General features: G+C 41.9%; 3 protein-coding genes across 3 annotated transcripts in view; 2 read left to right on the top strand and 1 right to left on the bottom strand.

The window, feature by feature from the left end:
• Positions 1-4662, top strand: scg5 (secretogranin V). Its single transcript, XM_008284939.1, has 6 exons — positions 1-54; positions 431-656; positions 2222-2371; positions 2669-2781; positions 3266-3319; positions 3538-4662. Exons 2-6 carry the CDS (start codon positions 431-433, stop codon positions 3664-3666), a joined length of 672 nt encoding a protein of 223 aa, XP_008283161.1. The 5' UTR covers positions 1-54; the 3' UTR covers positions 3667-4662.
• Positions 4663-4823: 161 nt separating this feature from the next.
• grem1a (gremlin 1a, DAN family BMP antagonist) lies at positions 4824-6290 on the top strand. Its single transcript, XM_008284950.1, has 2 exons — positions 4824-4914; positions 5084-6290. The coding sequence occupies exon 2, from the start codon at positions 5089-5091 to the stop codon at positions 5629-5631; it is 543 nt and encodes a 180-aa protein (XP_008283172.1). The 5' UTR covers positions 4824-4914; positions 5084-5088; the 3' UTR covers positions 5632-6290.
• fmn1 (formin 1) overlaps positions 6291-20385 on the bottom strand; it is a 26544-nt gene continuing 12449 nt past the window's right edge. The window contains exons 7-17 of the mRNA XM_008284962.1: positions 17762-17823; positions 17587-17675; positions 17321-17450; positions 16515-16661; positions 16058-16117; positions 15583-15703; positions 10205-10297; positions 8369-8420; positions 7675-7824; positions 6927-7008; positions 6291-6678 (exon numbers count right to left, since the gene is read on the bottom strand). Of these exons, the coding sequence (XP_008283184.1) occupies positions 6634-6678; positions 6927-7008; positions 7675-7824; positions 8369-8420; positions 10205-10297; positions 15583-15703; positions 16058-16117; positions 16515-16661; positions 17321-17450; positions 17587-17675; positions 17762-17823 (1031 nt within the window). The 3' untranslated portion in view covers positions 6291-6633. The remainder of the gene's footprint in view (positions 6679-6926; positions 7009-7674; positions 7825-8368; positions 8421-10204; positions 10298-15582; positions 15704-16057; positions 16118-16514; positions 16662-17320; positions 17451-17586; positions 17676-17761; positions 17824-20385) is intronic.

Here is a 20385-nt window from a genome sequence, read left to right as displayed (position 1 = left end):
TGTCCAGCTTGACTGAGCTCTCAGCAGGCAGGTCCCTCCATCAGCCCGACCAAGGTAAGAAAACACACAAATCCGTTTTGATTATTACTGACACCTTTCTAGCAATTAAAATCCTGGATATAATCTGATAAAGGTAAATCAAATATATCTCTGATTGTAAATCAAAGGTTCCTGGGCTCATGTGGGTTATTTCTAGGCTGTTGACATCGGCCCAGGCTCTGTTTACTGAGTGAGTTGCGCACCGAGGCTTCATTCCATTTTACAGTCAGTGTTACAGGCTGTACCGATCTCAGTCACCCTCCTCACATTGTGGCTCCGTGACTCCCCGGTCGTGTGTCCAACAGGAAAAGAGCAGCTGTGTTTGCGCGCAATAACGCACCTGTCCGTGTTGGTGTGTGTGTGTGTGTGTGTGTGGTGTTTGTCCGTGCAGATGACAGAGATGGGCCCGGCGGTGCGCTTCTCGTTGCTCGGCCTGCTGCTGTGGCTGCAGCTCGGCACAGCTCCAGCCCGCAGCCCCCGGACCGCGGACCAGGTGTCTGAGGCCGACATCCAGCGCCTCCTGCACGGCGTCATGGAGCAGCTGGGCATCGCTCGGCCCAGGGTGGAGTATCCGGCACACCAGGCCACCAACATAGTGGGGCCTCAGAGCATACAGGGTAGGATGGATGGATGGATGGATGGATGGATGGATGTGGGAAGGGTACAGACAGGATTTAATAGTCTGAAAAAATGGCACTAACAGTAGTAAAACAACAAAATATCTCATTGCTGAGAGTTTAACTCAGTGCTTTATTACCATATTACACAGTGTCCAATCCTCTATTATCCTTGTTTTAGACCTAAACTGAGCCTATTATTTATTGTAGGGCTGCAATGGGAAATTAATTGTCATTGCAAAGTAATCTCTTTGTTTTCTCTATTAATTATTTGGTTATTTGTTCTTTAAAATATTCAGTCAGTGTTTCACAAAACCCAAGATGTCCCACACAAATATCTTGTTTTGTCCAAGATATTTATAGAGGAATAAAGAAACCAGAAAATGTTCACATTTAAGAAGCTGGAATCAGAGAATTTAGACTTTTTCTTTAAAAAATATTCAAATTGATTTATCAATTATAAAAAAAAAATAGTTGGCAATTGATTTAATAGTTGACAACTGATCTATTAATCATTAGTTGATACCGATGTGTAGAGCTTGTTTGGAGGCTGCTTCCACTTTCCTCTCCATATAAATGCTTGTTTGTGTGCTATCATGTGCTGTGTTAAACTTAATTTATAAAAAAAGTATTTATTCATTCGTTCACTTGTTCCTATATTTAACCTGAAACTACATGGAGCTTTGGCAGCCTTGTTTGCTATGCAGCCAACAAAATACAACAGAGAGACACTCAAATAAGAAACCAGGGAAACACTGAGAAAAAAATATTGATTAGAGCATTTAAGATTATTTGTATGGATAAATGAAGTAGAACAAGAAAAACTGGAAGAAAAATAACATCAAATTATGAAGCTGTTTTGTCTAAAGGATAAATCTGAGTCCAGCTTTAGATGGTTCATATTGTTCCAGGTTACTGGTGCACAATGACTGAAGCTGGATTTTCCAAGCTCAGTAAAACAGCAGCTGCAGTGTAATTCCATTGTTTGAGTGTATTTAGTAAGAACCCATGTTAAAATACAGCAGTGAAGTCAGTGTGTGTTACACCTTAGAGAGACTTGACCTCAGCGTGCAGCTCACAGTGATGAGTGTTTAGTTATGAAGAACTGCCTCATTTAGCAGTTTTTTACTGTGCAGTGGGAAACATGATTTATTCCTGTAACAGAAACCCAACCTTTTGTCGTAGTTTAGTCACCAGTGTGGACACATTATATTTAAAAGTCAGCTTCTCATCGATTCACATTCCCAGATAGTTTTGCTGCTATTTCAATATTTGTGTCATTCGAGCAGTGTTTCAACATTTCCTGTGCCCTCATACCTCAGTAGTGTTGATTTAAGGTTGAGATCATTCACTCCAGGCTTGTGTTGACAGACAGAATCAGCTTAAGATGGAAGGTGTGAAGAAACACTTACTCTCAATTCAGAGGATGTAAATGTAGATGTAGTATGATTATGACATGGAAAATATTATAATATATGACATTTAAGAATGCCTGTTTACTGTACTGCTACCTCTGGCTGGTAGCACAGTGTTGTGGTGACTGCAGAGTCTGTTTCCTCCACCAGGTGGTGCTCATGAAGGGCTGCAGCATCTCGGGCCCTATGGGAACATCCCCAACATTGTGGCTGAGCTGACGGGAGACAACGTCCCCAAAGACTTGAGTGATGACCATGGATACCCAGACCCTCCAAACCCCTGCCCCCTGGGAAAGACAGGTACTGACTCGTCCTCTAAACACAGCATACTGATGTTTGTAGACGCAGCCAGGTTCATAATTTCCATTAAACCTTTTAGTGAACTCATGGAACATGCTGCTGTTTTTAAAAAATCTATTTCTTTTGTTTGTGCTGTTTTTGACCTTTAAAAGACACAAAAAAAATGGTGACACAAAACAAATAAAGATTGGACGTAGTGTACTTCCTTGATGAGCTGGTGGCCTTTTCCAGTGTACAGCTATCTGGAGTAATGAACAGAAAGCGTGACACCAGCTCTGTCTGTTGTTGTGTTCACAGCAGCAGATGGTTGTTTGGAAAATGCTCCTGACACAGCTGAGTTCAGCAGAGAGTTTCAGAAACACCAGCACCTGTTTGACCCAGAGCATGACTACCCAGCCCTGGCAAAGTGGGTGAGTACAGGAAAGACTTTTAAGTGTTGATTAATTGCATTCTTGTCATTCTTGTATTTTTAGGGTGCTATATGATTAGATTTGAAACAATGATATGACTAGGTATGGTAATGAAGTAGGTTTTAAGGTGCTCCAGTATCATTTTAGATCCAAGCTATACTGTCTTCTCTCGTCTCACTCTGATTGTTGACATGTACAGCAGCATCACTTACAGCTTTGGTTAAACTGCTTAAAAATAAAGTCACGACAAGACTTTTTTTCGTTCTGATGGGTCAAAAAAACATGTTTGTAATTCACATGGATTCATTTTTCAGTGTATCCTTCGGCCCTGAGGAAGTTACCCACAGAGAATGAATGCTTTTATTCCCTGAAAATGGCATTCAGGCAATTTGTTGGCTGTAATTAAGGAACAAAGGGACTAGCTGTAAAACCACAGATACACGATTTTATGTCTGAAATCCTTTTTTTCTGCATTTCCTTTCAGAACAAGGAACGTCTGTACCAAAAGCTGAAGGCAGGACCAAAAAGAAGAAAAAGGGTATAATATTTCTTGGTTGTCTTTTTCCTTTTCCTGTGTGGATTATATCTGAGAAACCACATCACCAGCATGGACATGTACCCCCGAAGGGAATGATGTGCTCATAAACCCACTGATTTATTGTCTGAAGAATCCCCGTTTTTAATTTTGTCAGATGTTTGTACTTTATGTACATGTTTACAGTCTGTACACAAATATTTTTGCTTTTCTGTCCACAGAGTGTCAACCCATATTTAATGGGCCAGAGGCTGGACAATGTGGTCGCCAAGAAATCTGTTCCTCACTTCTCAGAGGAAGAGGAGGAGGAAGCACCGACTGTCCCAGCTGCCAGCCAACCCATGACCTAAACTCCTGCAACACACACTGTAATATCCAAGTACATTCTCAGAAAAGAGTTTTTAACACTGCACATTTAAGCATTTTGGTTTACAATTGATGGGACTGTGACCTCAGTGCAAGTATTGTATTTGTAAATGCTTTGTTTTATTGTATCACAAGCATATTAGTTGGCCCAGATCCTTGGTTCCCAATTAGACACAACATGCTTTCTATGTGCTCTTGCTGTTAGGATTATTTTAACACATAGCATCACAATCTAAGAACGTGGTCCTGGAAACACAACTTTAGGGTGACTTTTTTTTTTTAAACATTTAAACTGAGGGGCCTTTTTACTTCTTAAGCTCGAAGCTTTGCAAACAGCAAGCACTTTGGAGTTGAGATTTCTTTTGACAGATGCTGTTTTGAAGGTTAAGAAAACAACTGAAAGCTCCAAAATCAAATTGATTGCCTTCAGTATCTAATTAGAATTCAAATCTATCCCATTTAGTTCATTGTTTTTTTTTTTTGTTGTTGTTTTTTTCACACCAACTCCATATGTTTTCTGATTTTGAGACAAAACACCCAAAATACTAGAATATATGGTGTTAAATACTTAACTGGCAGTGTATGGTTTATCAGCAGCTGTAAATTTAATAAGAAGTTGTACAAAGATTGAAGAATGTTGAATCAGAACATTATTATTCACAACTGTACAGAGATCAGTTTAGTCACTGTTTAATTTTTGTATGTGACAATATGTATCACTTCTGTGTCTTGAATCAAAGATTTAATTCTGTTTATATCCTTAAACATAATCATATATAGAAGTAAGTTTTGCTTTGTCATTAAAGGTGGGATTGTGAACTACTCCACAGTAGCATGGCAAATATTTTAGAGCTTATTCTGACTAGTATCTGTTCACCCTGTTGCAGTCCTGTGAGTCTCTTCAGGCAGCACTGACTCTATCTTGGGTTACCTCATCTTGTCAAAAATGGCTGTGTTCTGTTTTTGTTCTGTAAAGCCAAATAAACGATTTATCTGCATTGACAAAGTTTGGAGGAGGGTTTTTTTTTCTTCTTCTCCCCCCAGACAGATAAAGTGAGGATCAGGGTTTGGGGGCGTGTTCTGCAGAATCTCAAGACGGTTTGGAAAACCCCTCACTGTGTTGTTCATAAAGCCAGTACTGAAGGCGCCGGACCGTCAGAAGAAGCACATGCTGCCAACTGCCTTGACTGGATAAAGCTTTCTTCTGAGGAGTTTAAAAAAAAAATCAACAGGTAAGTCAGTGTAATTAGTGCACATTTGGGTCTCAAAGTGAACTCAAAATTTAAGTATTTGGGGAAGACACATTGCATGCGCGCTGCTTGTGCGATGCGTAAATCGTGCGTAAAACCTCTGCGTAAAATGCTCTCCATTAATGACTGACCTCTGTTGTTTTCCTTTCAGCTTCAATGATGCAAAAACAGTCAGTGCTGGTCTTTGCAGTAGTTTTGACACTGCTGCTCACCCCACTGGAGAGCACTGACTCCGGGACATTTCAAGGCGCTTTTCCACATCCAAACAAATACAACCCGAATGAATCGGAGAGATGTCTACAGCCGCCCATCAGTGGACTCCTTTCCCGCGGGACGGGACCTCCAGCCTCAAACGACGAAGTGCTGGAGTCCAGCCAGGAGGCGCTGCATGTCACGGAGCGTCGGTACCTGCGGCTGGACTGGTGCAAGACGCAGCCGCTGAAGCAGACCATCCGGGAGGAGGGCTGCCTGAGCCGCACCATCATCAACCGGTTCTGCTACGGACAGTGCAACTCCTTCTACATCCCGAGGCACATGTACCAGGACGGGAACGCCTTTCAATCCTGCTCTGCCTGCAAACCCAAAACCTTTAGCACCGTCACTTACACGCTGTTCTGCCCGGGACAGACGCCCAGCACGAGGAAGAAACGGGTCCAGCGCGTAAAGCAGTGCCGCTGCACGACTATAGATACGGATTAGACCCTAAACTAAGACATGCTGGCGGAAAATAAAAAGGGACAACAATCTATTGCTTAGAGGACATATAAGAACACAGTGGAAGTGTGAGGAACGTGCCTGCGCCTTTTTTTCATTTTGAAAACAGAAGATACTCAACAATTTATCACTAAATATGCTGAAAGACATCTGAAATAAGTAGTTGATTGAGGTGCCATGTTCCCTTTAAGGTGACAGTTTGACCCACATTAAGAACATATGGCACTGACCCATCACCCTGCCAGTTATCAGTCTCTGCTTCCACATAGTTTTTGTGTGCTTTAAGGGATTTGAAATATTTGTTGGCACATGGTTTTAGATGCAGATACCAAAGATCAGAACTGTTTACTTTGAGTGCCAATGAGACTGAGTTTAAGCTAAATGCAGGGTGGTTTGCAACAGTTCATAATAACATATTTGTTGCAGACATGCAGGATAATGGATGTGAAAGACTTAAGAAATGTAAGAGAACGCATCTTCCAAGGTTGTTTCCACTGTGTGGGATGTAAAGCTGAAGGCTTTGGGAATATTACTATTTTTTTTTAACAACCTGCACTGCGAAATGCTACTTGATTATATGACTGTGTATAATTTGTATATCATGTCTTGTAATGTTGCATGTAAATAAAACATCATTCAAGCTATGACGTCACATTTTTCTGATCTGATCAGTGATTTTATTTGAACAATAATACTGCACACAGGTACAGTTTATGTCTGAATCAATGCAAAATGTTAAGTATAATGTAAAAGTCTATACACATTTGAAGCATTTGATTTTTTTTTTTTACACCTTAAAATGTAAATACATATCTGTAGCAAAGTATATTACAAGAAGCTGTCAGTTGCTGAATGTGAGTGCTCAGTGGAGACAATTTATGTTGTGTTCCTCGAGGAAAGTGTTTGTTTTGAATCCAGGTCCACGTTCAGCCTGATCCAGCTCAGTCAGGATGGTTGTGTGAGGAGTTTTTTGAGTTCCTGAGTCAATTACATCGAAGACATGCTGGCTTCTTTCTGCCGCAGTCGCTCTTTCTGTTAGGAACAAATATTATAGATACAGATGAAGACACTACAGACAACTTTGCACGAAGTAAACCGGAGCAGCAGAAGACAGACATGACTTTAAGAAATATACTGGTCAGATTTAGTTTTCAGTGAAGACTGAGTTATTTTAGTTGTTTAAATATAAACTCTTAAGCACATTTCTGAAATCGTATGCTTTCAGCTGGATGCATATCCAAGGCCTGATTCAGTAAATGCCTGCTCTTGTCCAGTCTCACCAGGCTGTTGGGGTTGATCTTTCTCGTCTCCACCTTCTTCTCTCCTGTGATCCTCTTCACTGACAGCTGAGCCTCTTTTAACCTGCACAATTGATCCAAGTTTATTGGTTTGATTGAACACAAGCATTCAGTCAGTAAAACAATCTCACAGAGGCAAGGAAGGACAAACTAATCCAATTATTTGCATTTAAAAAAATGATAAGTACAATAAAGACAAAAAGATTTCAATCTGTCTGTACAATACGTCAGACATGACTGACTGGTGAATGAAACATTTCTACAACACATTCTGGATGTTTTAATTTGCAGGTTGCTGTTTCTGAGTGATCCAGACACATGGGGGGACATGTGGAAAAAGACAAGAAAGCCTTTTTTAATAGTTTGATTATGCTACTTGACATGGTTTGGGGCGTTTGATCAGGATTCCTCTTGGGCACCTTCCATTGGAGATTTTCGTCCATCTTTTAGAAGACCCAGGGGAAGAACCAGATCCCCTCAGGATCCCTCAGAAACATCTGGAAAATGTTGCTGGGAAGAGGGATGTGTGTGCTAACATGCTTCGCCACCACAACCCAATTCGGGACAAGCAAGAAAGTGAATGGATGGTTGTGACCCATATTCTTACTCCATAGTGTTGGGCGCAGTTATCTAAATGAAAACTGAGCCTACCACAAACACTTGGGACTGGCTCACAAAGTGGTAGTCTCGGACACTTCTACAAACACACGTACGCACAGTCATTACTTACCTCTCTTTGGAAATGGCCTTGTTCTCCCTCTTCCACCTGGCCTTGAAGTCAGCACAAAACTCAAACCAGAGCATGTAGAAGTGACCGGTCGTCACCTCCTTCTCTCCTGTCTTTGGCTTCAGTCCAAAGTACAGAACCAAATCCTGAAAACTGAAGGCAAGCATAAAAAGGAATAAGAACATAATACAGATGTGACTTTATTGAATTTGCTCTTTTGTGATCATTAATTTACAATTTGCAATTAGTAATTAAAATTATTTTTATTGTGAGACATTTAACAGTTAAGAACACAACGTTGTTAATCAATGCAGGTGTTGTTTGCTAATGCAACGTTCTTATTATCTGTGAAGTGTTTTTGAACTTTAAGTGATTTGTTTCACAGTTTTCCAGAAGCTTAAACTACAAACAAAGCGTCTGCCTACAGCCTTACAGCCTTTATTAGGAGTGTATTTGACAAGCTTGTATTAACTGCATGGTTGTGTATCTACACATATGCGGAAGTTAGAAATGGTTGAATCTTTGAAATATTAGTTCAAAAACTGCTTCACGTTTCCATAGATGCCTACAAATGGTGACTGCAGCATCCTGAGCGCACTGTCAACATTGCTGTGGCTGCTCGAGCTGATGCAGAACTCAAAAACCAAATTCAAGATCAGTATTTTAAACACAAAGTAAAAGTTGATTTTTCTCCCACCTTTTCTGTGCAGTCATCAGCTGATAGGAAGCTTCGGCGTGTTCTTTTCGTGCTGCAAAGAAACAGACAGGGAGAAGGTTCACTTGTTGCCAGATGTCCCAAAAAAGACACAAATTATATGTTGAATATCATAATCCGTATTGGAGAGCCTGCTGATGTGAATACTTGAAGGGACACAATGAGAACCTCTTTCATGATGATGACCTTTTTCTAATGGAGCCAGACGACCATTTGGTCTCTTCAAAACAGTGATTACACAGTCAGTTATTCAACAATGGAGCCATTCTTGCTGCCACTTTCAAACTGCAATGCCATTATGACAAAATAACTTATTAGCTTTGTCTGTCTCTCTGTAATGGAGTCTGCTTCGGACCCCAGAAATGTTCAGAACAACAAATTCTCAAAAGGTTACATTGCTGATCACAGCAAATGACATCATTCTGTTTGATTCTGTTGCAGCTTTACTTACTATTGGAAATTCCTTGATAGGTTTAATTTCACATCTTCGCATTCAAAATGGATGAAAATGTTTCAGACAAACTTCCCGTATTGAAAATGACAAACAAAGGCTGAAAGTACATGACATAGCCCAACTGCCTGCAATGATTTTATAACAAATGAAATGATGGGAAAGAAGGACAAAAACATGAATAGTTCCAGGGTGATGTGGACAGAATGCTGCAGTCTGAAGCTCTGTGATGACACCCAACACAAGAAACACATTTTAGCACTTATAGTGAATCTGCACTGTTTAATACACGGGGTAGAGGAAGTTTTCCTCTGTTATTTGTGATGAACCTTGACAGGGGTCAGTGTGAAGGTCTTCTACAACATGGAATGCCTCAGTTAGCTGGATGGATATTTCAGGCAGAGAAAGCGAGCCTGTATGTCTCAGGCAGGAGCCGTTCAGTCATTTCCAAATCTGCCTGATTCCTATCTGAGTGTCTAGCCTTTACTCTGAATCCATCCTATCTCCTACACACACACACACACACACACACACACACACACACACAAACACACACAGATACCAAAGACAAAAAGGAACATTTTAGGACCAGTAAAGGCTGCATTTATCTGACAACTGGAGACACTGAAGGATTATTGAAGAGGCCTGTAAGGCAAAGAGCTGCTGTTGACATTTCTTGTTGGAAAGTCATTCAAGGATCCATAAACGACCATGAAAACACAAAATGATCTCATAGAGACAACTGGAAAGAGAAACAAAATTACAACAAAGAGAAAAAAAAGCAACTAAAAAGAGGCGGTAAAATAAGTGTCAAGAAGCACAAGTTGACTACTAAGAGACATAACACATCAACAAAGAAACAGAAATTGGTCAAACAGCAATACATATGACCAATAACAGTTATAAAATAACCATAAACAAATGCAAAAAAAAAAAAGGTAGAAGAGACATGCAAAACACCAAAAAAGTGACCCAAACTGACCAAAGAGACATGCAAAACACCAAATTCACACACAAAAAATGAGCAAACAGACATAGAACAACTACATAGAAACAAAACAGACCAAAGGAGATGCAAAATGAATAGTTAGGAGGAGGTAAAATTGAGAGAGAAGGGCAGAAGAATGGGGGAGGCTGGCAAGTTCTTCAAATATATCAAATAAAACATCTGGATTCACAGATCTTCAGTCCTGCTCTTCAGGCTTATTTAAGGATGTAAACGAAAGTCTTAAATCTGACTTGCAACAGCCTTTACCAGGGCCTATTGCCAATATCAACCCATCTCATCCATTTTTGGGTTTTTTTTGTAACATTTATTTCGTACTCGCAGTATCTCAGCTGTACATTATGTGACCATCATCACTCACCACTGAGAACAAAAGCCTCCATCTTGTCCTTAAACGGCTGCAGGTGTTCTTCAGGAGAGTCAGAGCAAACTTTCTGTACGTCTCTCTCACATCCTGAAAGAAAGAAACAACACAAACATACTTAACTAAAATATCTACTTTCTTATCTTTAATGATTTTATTCTACACTGAATAATAGAAGACGTTTGGATAAAGGCAGCATCTTTTTGGTCACTCCAGCACCAACAAGTTTAAACCACCAGCACCTGGAGAAGATACGCTGACACCCACACATCATGACACATTACATCCTCAAACTGCAAGATACTTAAATACACCCTGACTTTGTTCTTTCAGTCCTCTGCTTTTTTTTTTCCCCCCACCAATAAGAAAGTGTTAAGTTTGGAAGTCATATATATTGGAAAATGATTTGTGATGTCATGTACCGTAAGCTCTGGATATGAAGTAATGACACTGGTGATGTCAGCTGAACTACTCTGTGCAGCCTGAACTTCGTGGCATTTATTGACATTAACAATCTTCTCCAATAAAATAAAATGATAAGATTGTTCTCATTATTTAGTATCCAAACCTCATATATTCTCAGTTGGAGTCTTTGTGATTTGTTAATTGTTTCAAATTGTAATTTCAATTTTATAATTGATTAACTGTCCAACCCTAGTGCTAGGTTTCTGCAGGTTTTTAAAAAACTTAGATTTTACCTAAAATGCAATTTAAAACCCACCACAGGACACAGTTACAGTTACTAAAATGATCTGTTATTTACGTTCATTCATTGGCATTTACATCCCACTGAAGTTTACATTTGCTGGCTGTATGTAACAAAAAAATGTGAGTTTTCAGATTTAATTAATTAACATGACTCAGGATACTGGGTAAATCATCCATCTATCCATTATCTATACACCGTTTAATCCTCATTAGGGTCGCAGAGGGGCTGGCGTCTATCCCAGCTGACTTAGGGTGAAGGCAGGGGACACCCTGGACAGGTCACCAGTCCATCGCAGGGCTAACTTAGAGACAGACAACCAAGTACACTCACATTCACACCTACGGACAATTTAGAATCACCAATTAACCTCAACATGTTTTTTGACTGTGAGAGGAAGCCAGAGAACCCAGAGAGAACCCACGCTGCACGGGGAGAACATGCAAACTCCACACAGAAAGATCCAGTGCCCCCAGCGGGACATGAACCGGCAACCTTCTTGCGGCGAGACAACAGTGCTACCAACTGCACCACCTTGCAGCCCTGAGTAAATCATGCAAACCAAAAATATTTATGTTAGATTTTTGTTTCGATTGCTACAGCTTTTATCTTCTAATAAACACTAATAAGGCAAAATCCACAACCTGTAACTAGTGCTGCTATCTATGGCAGGCAGCATTCGTTTAAATAATTACAAACATTTTAACACCTTCTGTTTGATAAATTGAATGCATTGCTTTTTAGGACTTCTCAGGACCTGCAGATAACCTGTAGCCTGAACAGAGAAGCAGCGCAGAGGGAAGCAGGACTTGAAGCAGCTCCACCTGTGCCGGAGCGGGAGGTTATCAGCACAGTTTCCTCTTCAGATATCACTTATTGAGATTCACCCAGAGATGGCGACTGCAAACTCCTCTCTCTCTTCCTGTGCCGGTCTGCGGCTCCACGTCGCTCTGAGTCCGATCAGTGGATCAGAGGAGCCAGTCTGCCGAGCCAGTCATAACAGAGGCTGCAAAGGGAGCCGAGCCCCGACCCTCCCCCCCACCCTGATGCCCGATCAGCATCTCCCAGATAAGATTACAAAAGAATACTGTTTTCATTTGTGTAAACTGTGGAGGCGGGTATCTCTCTCTCTGCATTGTGTGGGGAGCCTTTCTTTCGCTTGTCTGCCTTTTGTGCCTGACAGAAGTTTGCTTATTTCAGATTGAAGAGGGTTATGGACCTTCACGTAAACACAGCCGCCTGATGAAGAACGTGCTTTCAGATGTGAGACTGCAATTACACAAACACCGCACTGAAGCCGTGATTTAGATTCATAGTGAGGGATACATGCCTGAAGAGGTTTATAGGTTTTTATGATGCCATATTTGGATTGGTCATAAATCACATCATTACCTCTGTCTGAATCCACAGGGATGGAAATCTATCAAGAAACAAAACATTGGATACAGTAGAAGAGAGTAGCAGGTTTTCACACAAACTACATCTTCATCACCTGCAGTTCTTATTAAAAAGACACAATCCTGACAGCTCCGAATCATCCAAGGAGCTTTAATGCAAATACTTCCACTGTGTAAACCTGAAATCTGTGTTGACCAGCTGACGTGTCAGGTGTGTACAAGAACACAGAACATCACTCTAAGTTTAAAGAAGCAGTTATTGTTTCTGATGCCGTGTGGCGCTGCAAGTATTTGTTAAAGTCAGAGCAAAGAATTTGACACACAGTCACCGCTGGCCAACAAACACGACCTCAGGAAGTGTGTAAATGTTTCTGCAGAATCCTGAATCCTGAATTTCAGACATTAATCTAACACATTTCAGATCAGCCTGAGTCAGTAAAAGTGTTTTACAAGCATTTACTCAAAGGAAAAAAATCTGCAAAGTTACTTCCAAATTTCACAGCAACATCATCGAACTATAACTTTTTGTGGAAAATGTAATGACACTCAGTCTTTGTTGTTGGGGTATGGCAGTCTGGACTAAAGGGCAGAATAGCACAGAACTACACTGCTGATTTGGCTAAAATGAATGAGTAGTAAATGGTAAACTTGCACTTGTATAGCAGCTTTTATGAGTGTTATAATTATTATATGGGAGTATCGGGTGTGCAGCCTCATGTTGTTCACGAACTCACTCCGGACTCGCTCGTAGCTTTGAATGGATTTCACCTGGTCAGAGCGGACCGGAGCTGGAGGGAGAGTGGTAAGAAGAAAGGTGAGGGACTCGCCATGTATGTGAATGAGAGATGGTGCAATGCTGGCACGTTAGCGTTAAAGAGCAGCGCTACAGGAAGGATGTTGAACTGCTGGCGGTTGGTTTGCGGCCGTTTTACCTGCCGAGGGAGTTTTCACACTTCCTGGTGATTACAGTTTACATCCCCCCCTCGGCTGATGCTGCTGCGGCCTGTGAACTCATCCATAGTTCAGCGTCCCAGCTGCAAACATCACACCCTCAGTCTCTGATCGTCATCTCAGGAGACTTAATCATACGCTCTCTACCACTCTCCCCACATTTAGCCAGTATGTGGACGGCCCAACCGGAGACAGTGGGGCCTTGGACCTGCTGTGTGCGGACACCAAGATGCATATTGCTTAGTTATTGTTATTGTCTTGTACTTTCTTTCTATGTTTTTGGATGCTGCTGTTTACAATACTTTCCCAGGTCTGGGATAAATAAAGTCTATTCTATTCTATTCTATGTAGGGCTTTACAGTGTGTTTCTCATTCGCCCATTCACACACACGCGCGCACACACGCACACAAGCACACAAGCACACAAGCACACACACCAGTGGTGGCAAAGCTGCTGCCATGCAAGGTGTATGTATGTCATCAGGAGCAATGTGAGGTTTAGTGTCTTCCTAATGGACGTCTTGCTGCCTCCAGGGAGTCGAGGACTCTACCACCATAGCCATCCATCCATCCATTTTCTATACACCGCTTAATCCTCACTAGGGTTGCGGGGGGGCTGGAGCCTATCCCAGCCGACTTAGGGTGAAGGCAGGGGACACCCTGGACAGGTCACCAGTCTATCACAGGGCTACACTTAGAGACAGAACACGGACAATTTAGAATCACCAATCAACCTGTCTGTGTGGGAGGAAGCCGGAGAACCCGGAGAGAACCCATGCTGCATGGGGAGAATGCAAACTCCACGCAGAAAGATTCCGGTGCCCCCACCGGGACGTGAACCGGCAACCTTCTTGCTGCTACCAACTGCGCCACCTTGCAGCCCTCACCACAGCCATGTCCAAGTGAAAATAAATTATCCAAAAAAACCAATCAGGCTGTTACCTACTCAAATCAACTAGGGCTCCTGGTGATTTCTTATTTATAAAGTTTTAATGCTTTGTGAGCAAGACATTCGTTTTGCAGCCACTTTACTACAGTTAAGCTGATGCTTTACACACAGGTATTTAAAAATGTGGATACAGAAGCCATTGGGCATGGCGACACTGTGTCAGGTAAGAGATGCGTTTCCTGTAGTAATTTAAAGCACCTTTCAGTCAGTAACGTAATTTAACATAATATAGTCTCAACATAGATGACTTAAGAAAAGCTAAACCACAATAAACAGAAACATTTCATACCAACCAAACAGAAAACACAGGGAGAGTGAAGAACGACAAAAGCCGAGCTTCAAACCAGGCATGAGGGCAGTTCAAACAGGCAGAACAAAAGGGACCTGCGACAGGCGATCCAGATTGCACGGTGGTTTGGGTAGACGGCCCGATAAGACAAAGCTGTGTTGAGAGGTAAAGAAAGCAATCTGTGGTACGCATCTGGGGGCCACACTGGAGCCCAGATGATACAGCCAAGCAAGTTAAGGATCCGTGCATCTCTGCAGAGATGCTGCAGATACTGGAGGTCTGGAGATTACATAAGTGGGAAGCTACGGCCTCCCTGCGCTGGCGACAGGGGCACAAAGGCAGGAGATCTGATGGGCAGGAGGATTAGAAGTTGGATCTGAAAGGCGCCAGGCCAGTATCAGCAGTCTCTGAATACGCACACACAAACACATGCAATGAAATGCATGCGAAACCACATGCATACGTAGAAACACAACAATGCACTCACTCATAACCGTACACATGTACTGTAGGCATTGTCCTCAGAATGACTTTTAACTGACTGGCATGCTGAATGGCGTCACGTTGGCACACTTAGGGGGTGAAAAGAACAAGCAAGAAGGATAAGAAAGACGAGAGGAAATCTTTTGTTCTGGAGCTTTAGCTAACAGGAGTTCGGTCGGAGAGACTGAAGCATAAACAGTTCCTCAATGGCTGGGGCCAGTGATGGGAAACCAGAGTGGCGAGTTTTTGAGGAGGGGGGGGTGATGTCTGAGGAAAAATGATGCCAGACTGAGCCGAGGTTTGGTTTGTGGGAACCTCTTGAGCGTATCACAAAATCACAGTGATAGAGTTTCACTGGCTGGCTTAGTTGTTCAAACAAAAACACACAACAAAATGACCACAACTCAAGATTGTTCCCGGTCACCCAGTCACATGGATGCTGGAGCTCGCTGTCTGTCGGCTCAGAGTGGAAGTCATGTTTGGGGAATGTGTGCAACCATCTATTATTATAAGCCAAAAAGAGAGGAGGGGTTCATTACTCCTCCAGGGCTTATTTTCAAATGCTGCGAGAAAAGGAACTAGTACTGTGGCGTCACGTACTTGTCAGATCTCGTCCGAGCTGCTTCAGATCTCTGTTGAGGTCGTCGAACTTGACCTGCGCTGCCAGGAAGACGTCCTGAGGTTCAGGAAGAGGGAACGTGCTCTTGTCTGTGCCGGCGTTCTAGTGGAAAACAATCAAAACATGCAAAAAACGCGTGCTGCTTAATCAGGTGCTTCTCAACTTCAGGACAGCAACTCCCACCCTTTGACCCTTTCGTATTTGAAATCCTGTTCAACCAATTATCCAGTAAAGAACATAAACCTATGCTTGGCCGATTAAGTATGTGCTTTCCCTATGTCCTTGTCCAGCTTTATATTAAAAGTGTGGCGATGGGGCTTTATTTGTGCTATTTAATGCTGCAAACCAATCAGTGTAGTACTAACGTTCAAATCCTCATATTAAAACAACACAAAGACATCAGTTTCCTGTAGAGTAATGCATACTAAACAACAGTATCAGAGTTTTTATAAGTACCTTGTCCACGTTATGCAGGTAATATGACACCACGTAGTCCACCAGGCTGATACGATTGTCCTGACAAGAAATGCAGGAGACATGTCAACGCTAGATCAGTAAAAAAATAGAATCTCAGTGTGTAAACTAATGTGTTCGTTAAGGCCTCCAATAGGATATGTTCTGACTAATTCTGGTTTTATTTCTACTTTTTTTTTAAAAATAACTTGTTACAACAAGTGTGGATTGAAATGGATGCAACAAAATGAGTTTCCAATGTGGGTAATTATTCATTCTGGATATTCTGTTAATTCTCTATCTACATGGCTGTAGTTTTTTATTTACCTTGGATGCCTTGCCTCTGCTCTGCATTCTCACATCATCACCATCATCATATTAGATTACATTTTCACTAGTAATACGTGTCCACCTGAACAACAAGTAAGACACTTCCCACCAGCTTGTTTGCTGTTCTTACCCTGCTCTTCACATCCTTGAGTTTGGGAAGGATTTCCAGGCCATAGCCGTCGGCCTGCCCTCTGGTCCTGTTTCCTCCGTTCATGTGGTTCCCCAGAGCCAACACCAGTCCCATCACCTCCCTAACACTGTCGCTCTCCAGAAGAGCCTGAAAACAAACACCACACAAGGTTAGCAGCTTTTTAACCCTGTGAACCCAGAGCAGTTTTTACTCCAGTCACATTTTTACTTGCTGTGTGGCACATTTTTCACCGTACTATGAAGTCTACGGAAATGGCACCACCATGGCCAGAAGTAGAGAGAGCTGTCTTCTGTGTAGTTATTGTGCCATAAATTATATATAAAAAAAAAAAGAATGTACATTTTCTTTAAGGGTTTGTTTTACAAGAAATGAATAGAATCACCATGTACAACATTTTTGTCATGAGAGTACCGTCACAGATATTTTGCTATTTACATTTTTACAACCGTTACAAACTAGTTGTTTTTCTCTCCACTAAGTCCATCAACTGCAGAAAGATATTTCACCATGCTGAATGTATCTTAAAACAACCTGCTTACAACTTGCTCCTCTGTACACCGTTTTTAAGCCACATTTATTTCTTTGACCAAGGCTTCTTGCTTGGAGAGATTGTACAGTATTGCCAGATTATTTTTAAATCACCATGCTTATTAAACCTGCTGTTGGGATCTTGTGTTCAGAGGGTTAAGGCAGGTGGTCACTCTGACATGCCTCATATCTACCTCTCACAGATATGACCTTTTTAGTGGCTATTTTTAATGGGTTTTGTCAGCTGCTTTACCCACCTTACAGACAGAGGAGAGGGTGTTGAGCTTGCGTTGAATGGACGCGATCCCATCAATGAAGGCTGACTGGAAGATGATGCAGCAAGCTCTGCCTGCAAAGTTTGGGATCTGAGACAGTTCATACAGAAACCTGGAACACAATTACATACAGAGTGAGAGTCCAGAAGGTGATGATGTTATTCAGGCCTCTTAGAACAATTCACAGATGGTTAGTGGAGTTGCTCTAGTTACTGCTGTACTCTCTTAACATTAGCTGAGATACTGACTGTTCTGGTTTGTCCAGCAGCTTAACTTCTTCTTCAGCTGATGTCTCGTAGTGTTTCTTGATCTTCTCCAGTTCCTCCGGCTGTGCTCTCTGACACAACAACAATCACATTTTATTAAGTGGTTCATAACTGTATACTTGTAGTTAACTACAGTAAAGTGTGCTGTGATACATACATTTTCATACAGTGCTTCAATGGTTTCCAGGTCCACCACAGAGTGATCCACTGTCAACACAGCTGGAAAGGACAGCATGAATAAGCCCAAATGTCAAATTATAACAGTGGGGGAAACAGCTACAAGGCAAAAAAGCTATGATTAATATACTATCCATCCATCCATTATCTATACACCACTTAATCTTCACTAGGGTCATGGGGAGGCTGGAGCCAATCCAAGCTGACTCAGGATGAAGGCAGGGGACACCCTGGGTAGGTCACCAGTCTATCACAGGGCTACACAGAGAGACAGACAACCAAGCACACTCACATTCACATCTATGGACAGTGTAGAATCACCAATTAACCTCAGCATGTTTTTTGACTGTGAGAGGAAGCTGGAGAACCCAGAGAGAAGCCAGAGAGAACCCCGCTGCACGGGGAGAACATGCAAACCAGGGCATCCTAACTGGGATGCGAACCATGGATCCTCTCGCTGTGAGGCGACGGTGCTGATCACCGAACCACCGTGCAGATCTTTAATATACAAGTGCATCTTTAATTTAATCTTTAATGCTTTCCATCAGTTATATAAGAAAGTAAAAATGTAATATATTCTAGACTCATTACATGTTAGGTGAAATATTTCCATTTTGATGATCATGACTTATAACCATTCAGAAATCCAGCATCTCAAATTATTAGAATATTTTATTTTGAGTTTGAATACTTTACTGATCAAACCATATAAATACTATTGCACTTGTTTCACTATATGTAACACAGTCATGGAGAAGACTACTGACTCTGCAGTTGTCCAGAAGATGATCATGGACACCCTCCACAAGGAGGATGGAACACAGGACGTCATTGTTGAAAAGACTGGTTGTTGAAGCATATTAATGGAAAGTTGAATGGAAGAGAAAAGTGTAGTTAAAAAAAGCGCACAAGCAACAGGGATGACTGCAGCCAGGATTGTCAAGAAAAGTCAATTCAAGAGCTTCACAAGGACTGAGACTGGTGTCAGCGCATCCAGTGCCACCAAGTACAGACATCTTCAGAAAAGTTTAACTGTCACATTGCTACATTGCTAATGTATAGTCACTCGTGAACCACAGACAATGTCAGAAGTGTCTTTTCTGGGCTTAGAAGAAAAATAAAGCCCTCTTTTCAGTTAAAAGCAAATTTTGCATTTCATTTGAAAATTGAGGTCTTAGAGTCTGGAGGAGGGCTGCAGGGTGGAACAGTTGGTAGCACTGTTGCCTCGCAGCAAGAAGGTTGCCGGTTCGTGTCCCGGTAGGGGCACCGGGATCTTTCTGCGTGGAGTTTGCATGTTCTCCCCGTGCAGCGTGGATTGTCTCTGGGTTCTCCGGCTTCCTCCCACAAGCCCAAAAACATGTTGTTAATTGGTGATTCTAAATTGTCCGCTGGTGTGAATGTGAGTGTGCTTGGTTGTCTGTCTCTAAGTGTAGCCCTGTGATAGACTGGTGACCTGTCCAGGGTGTCCCCTGCCTTCACCCTAAGTCAGCTGGGATAGGCTCCAGCCCCCCACGACCCCAGTGAGGATTAAGCAGTGTATAGATAATGGATGGAGGTCTGGAGGACAAGTGGAGAGGAACAGAATCCAAGACGTTTTAAGTCCAGAGTGAAGTTTCCACAGTCTGTGATGATGTGTGGTGTCATGTCATCTGCTGGTGTTGGACTACTGTATTTTATTAAATCCAAAGTTATAGCAGCACAACCAGGAGATTTTAGAGCACCTTCTAGAGCACTACAGTTATCAGGAGTTATAGAACGAGTCATAGAATCATCACTCAGTGTGGTGGTGGTGGTCGTTCTGAAATGATGCCATTGGCAGTGCACTGCTCAACAATCTACTGCTGAGAAACAGACAGGCAAGTGCTTCAGACTTGGTACAGGAGTTATCAATGGAAATCTGAGTTAGTGTGACAGCTTAGACAGTGAGAGAAACATTGCATTACATCAGTCTCTATGAATGGCTCGTGTTCAATAAAAAAACAAACAAACAAAAAAAAAAACCCTTTCTTGCTTTCGGCAGAAAACCACAAGATGAAACTTTGCCAAAAATACATGAAAAGAAATCTGATGAGTGGGAGCTCATTCTTTGGTAGGTAGATGAAGTTGTTCAGCTCAGATGGGGTCCAGCATGTTTGGTATGAACCTGGCCAGGACTACCACAGTGAACGCATAGTTGTGAAACATGGAGGTGGGGAGTGTGATGATATGGGGCTGCATAAGTGCAGAAGGTGTCTATATATATATGTGTGTGTGTGTGTGTGTGTGTGTGTGTGTACCAAAAAACTGTCTGAAAAAATAACTTCCAATGTGCAGAAACTTGGCAGAGGCGGAATATTTCAGCATGATAACCATCTGTAGCACATTATGAAAATCACACAAGAGTTTCAAAAGAAGAAAAAGGTGAAAACTATGACCTGGACAAGTATGTCTCTTGAGTTAAATCCAATAGAAGTTTGAATCATTTGAGATTAAAGTGGTATTTGACAGGGATGTACTCACTGTTGCACGGCAGTATCACTTGTCCCAACTAATTCACAATGATTTAAGACAAGAAACTGTCCATTTAATCTGCCAATCTACCTACACATTGCAGTGAAAGATAAT

This window comes from Stegastes partitus, unplaced genomic scaffold (genome assembly GCF_000690725.1).
Source record: "Stegastes partitus isolate 25-593 unplaced genomic scaffold, Stegastes_partitus-1.0.2 Scaffold9, whole genome shotgun sequence".
Taxonomy (NCBI): domain Eukaryota; kingdom Metazoa; phylum Chordata; class Actinopteri; family Pomacentridae; genus Stegastes; species Stegastes partitus.
The sequence above is the reverse complement of the archived record's forward strand: the minus strand, read 5'-3'. Positions and strand labels throughout refer to the sequence as shown.

What these genes read in the sequence shown, in the direction of transcription:
- scg5 (XM_008284939.1), top strand. Translation starts at nt 431, where the DNA reads ATGACAGAGATGGGCCCGGCGGTGCGCTTCTCGTTGCTCGGCCTGCTG. An exon ending in CTGCCCCCTGGGAAAGACAG is followed by an intron (nt 2,372 to 2,668) that starts GTACTGACTCGT and finishes TTGTGTTCACAG; the next exon opens with CAGCAGATGGTTGTTTGGAA. An exon ending in GACCAAAAAGAAGAAAAAGG is followed by an intron (nt 3,320 to 3,537) that starts GTATAATATTTC and finishes TTCTGTCCACAG; the next exon opens with AGTGTCAACCCATATTTAAT.
- grem1a (XM_008284950.1), top strand. Translation starts at nt 5,089, where the DNA reads ATGATGCAAAAACAGTCAGTGCTGGTCTTTGCAGTAGTTTTGACACTG.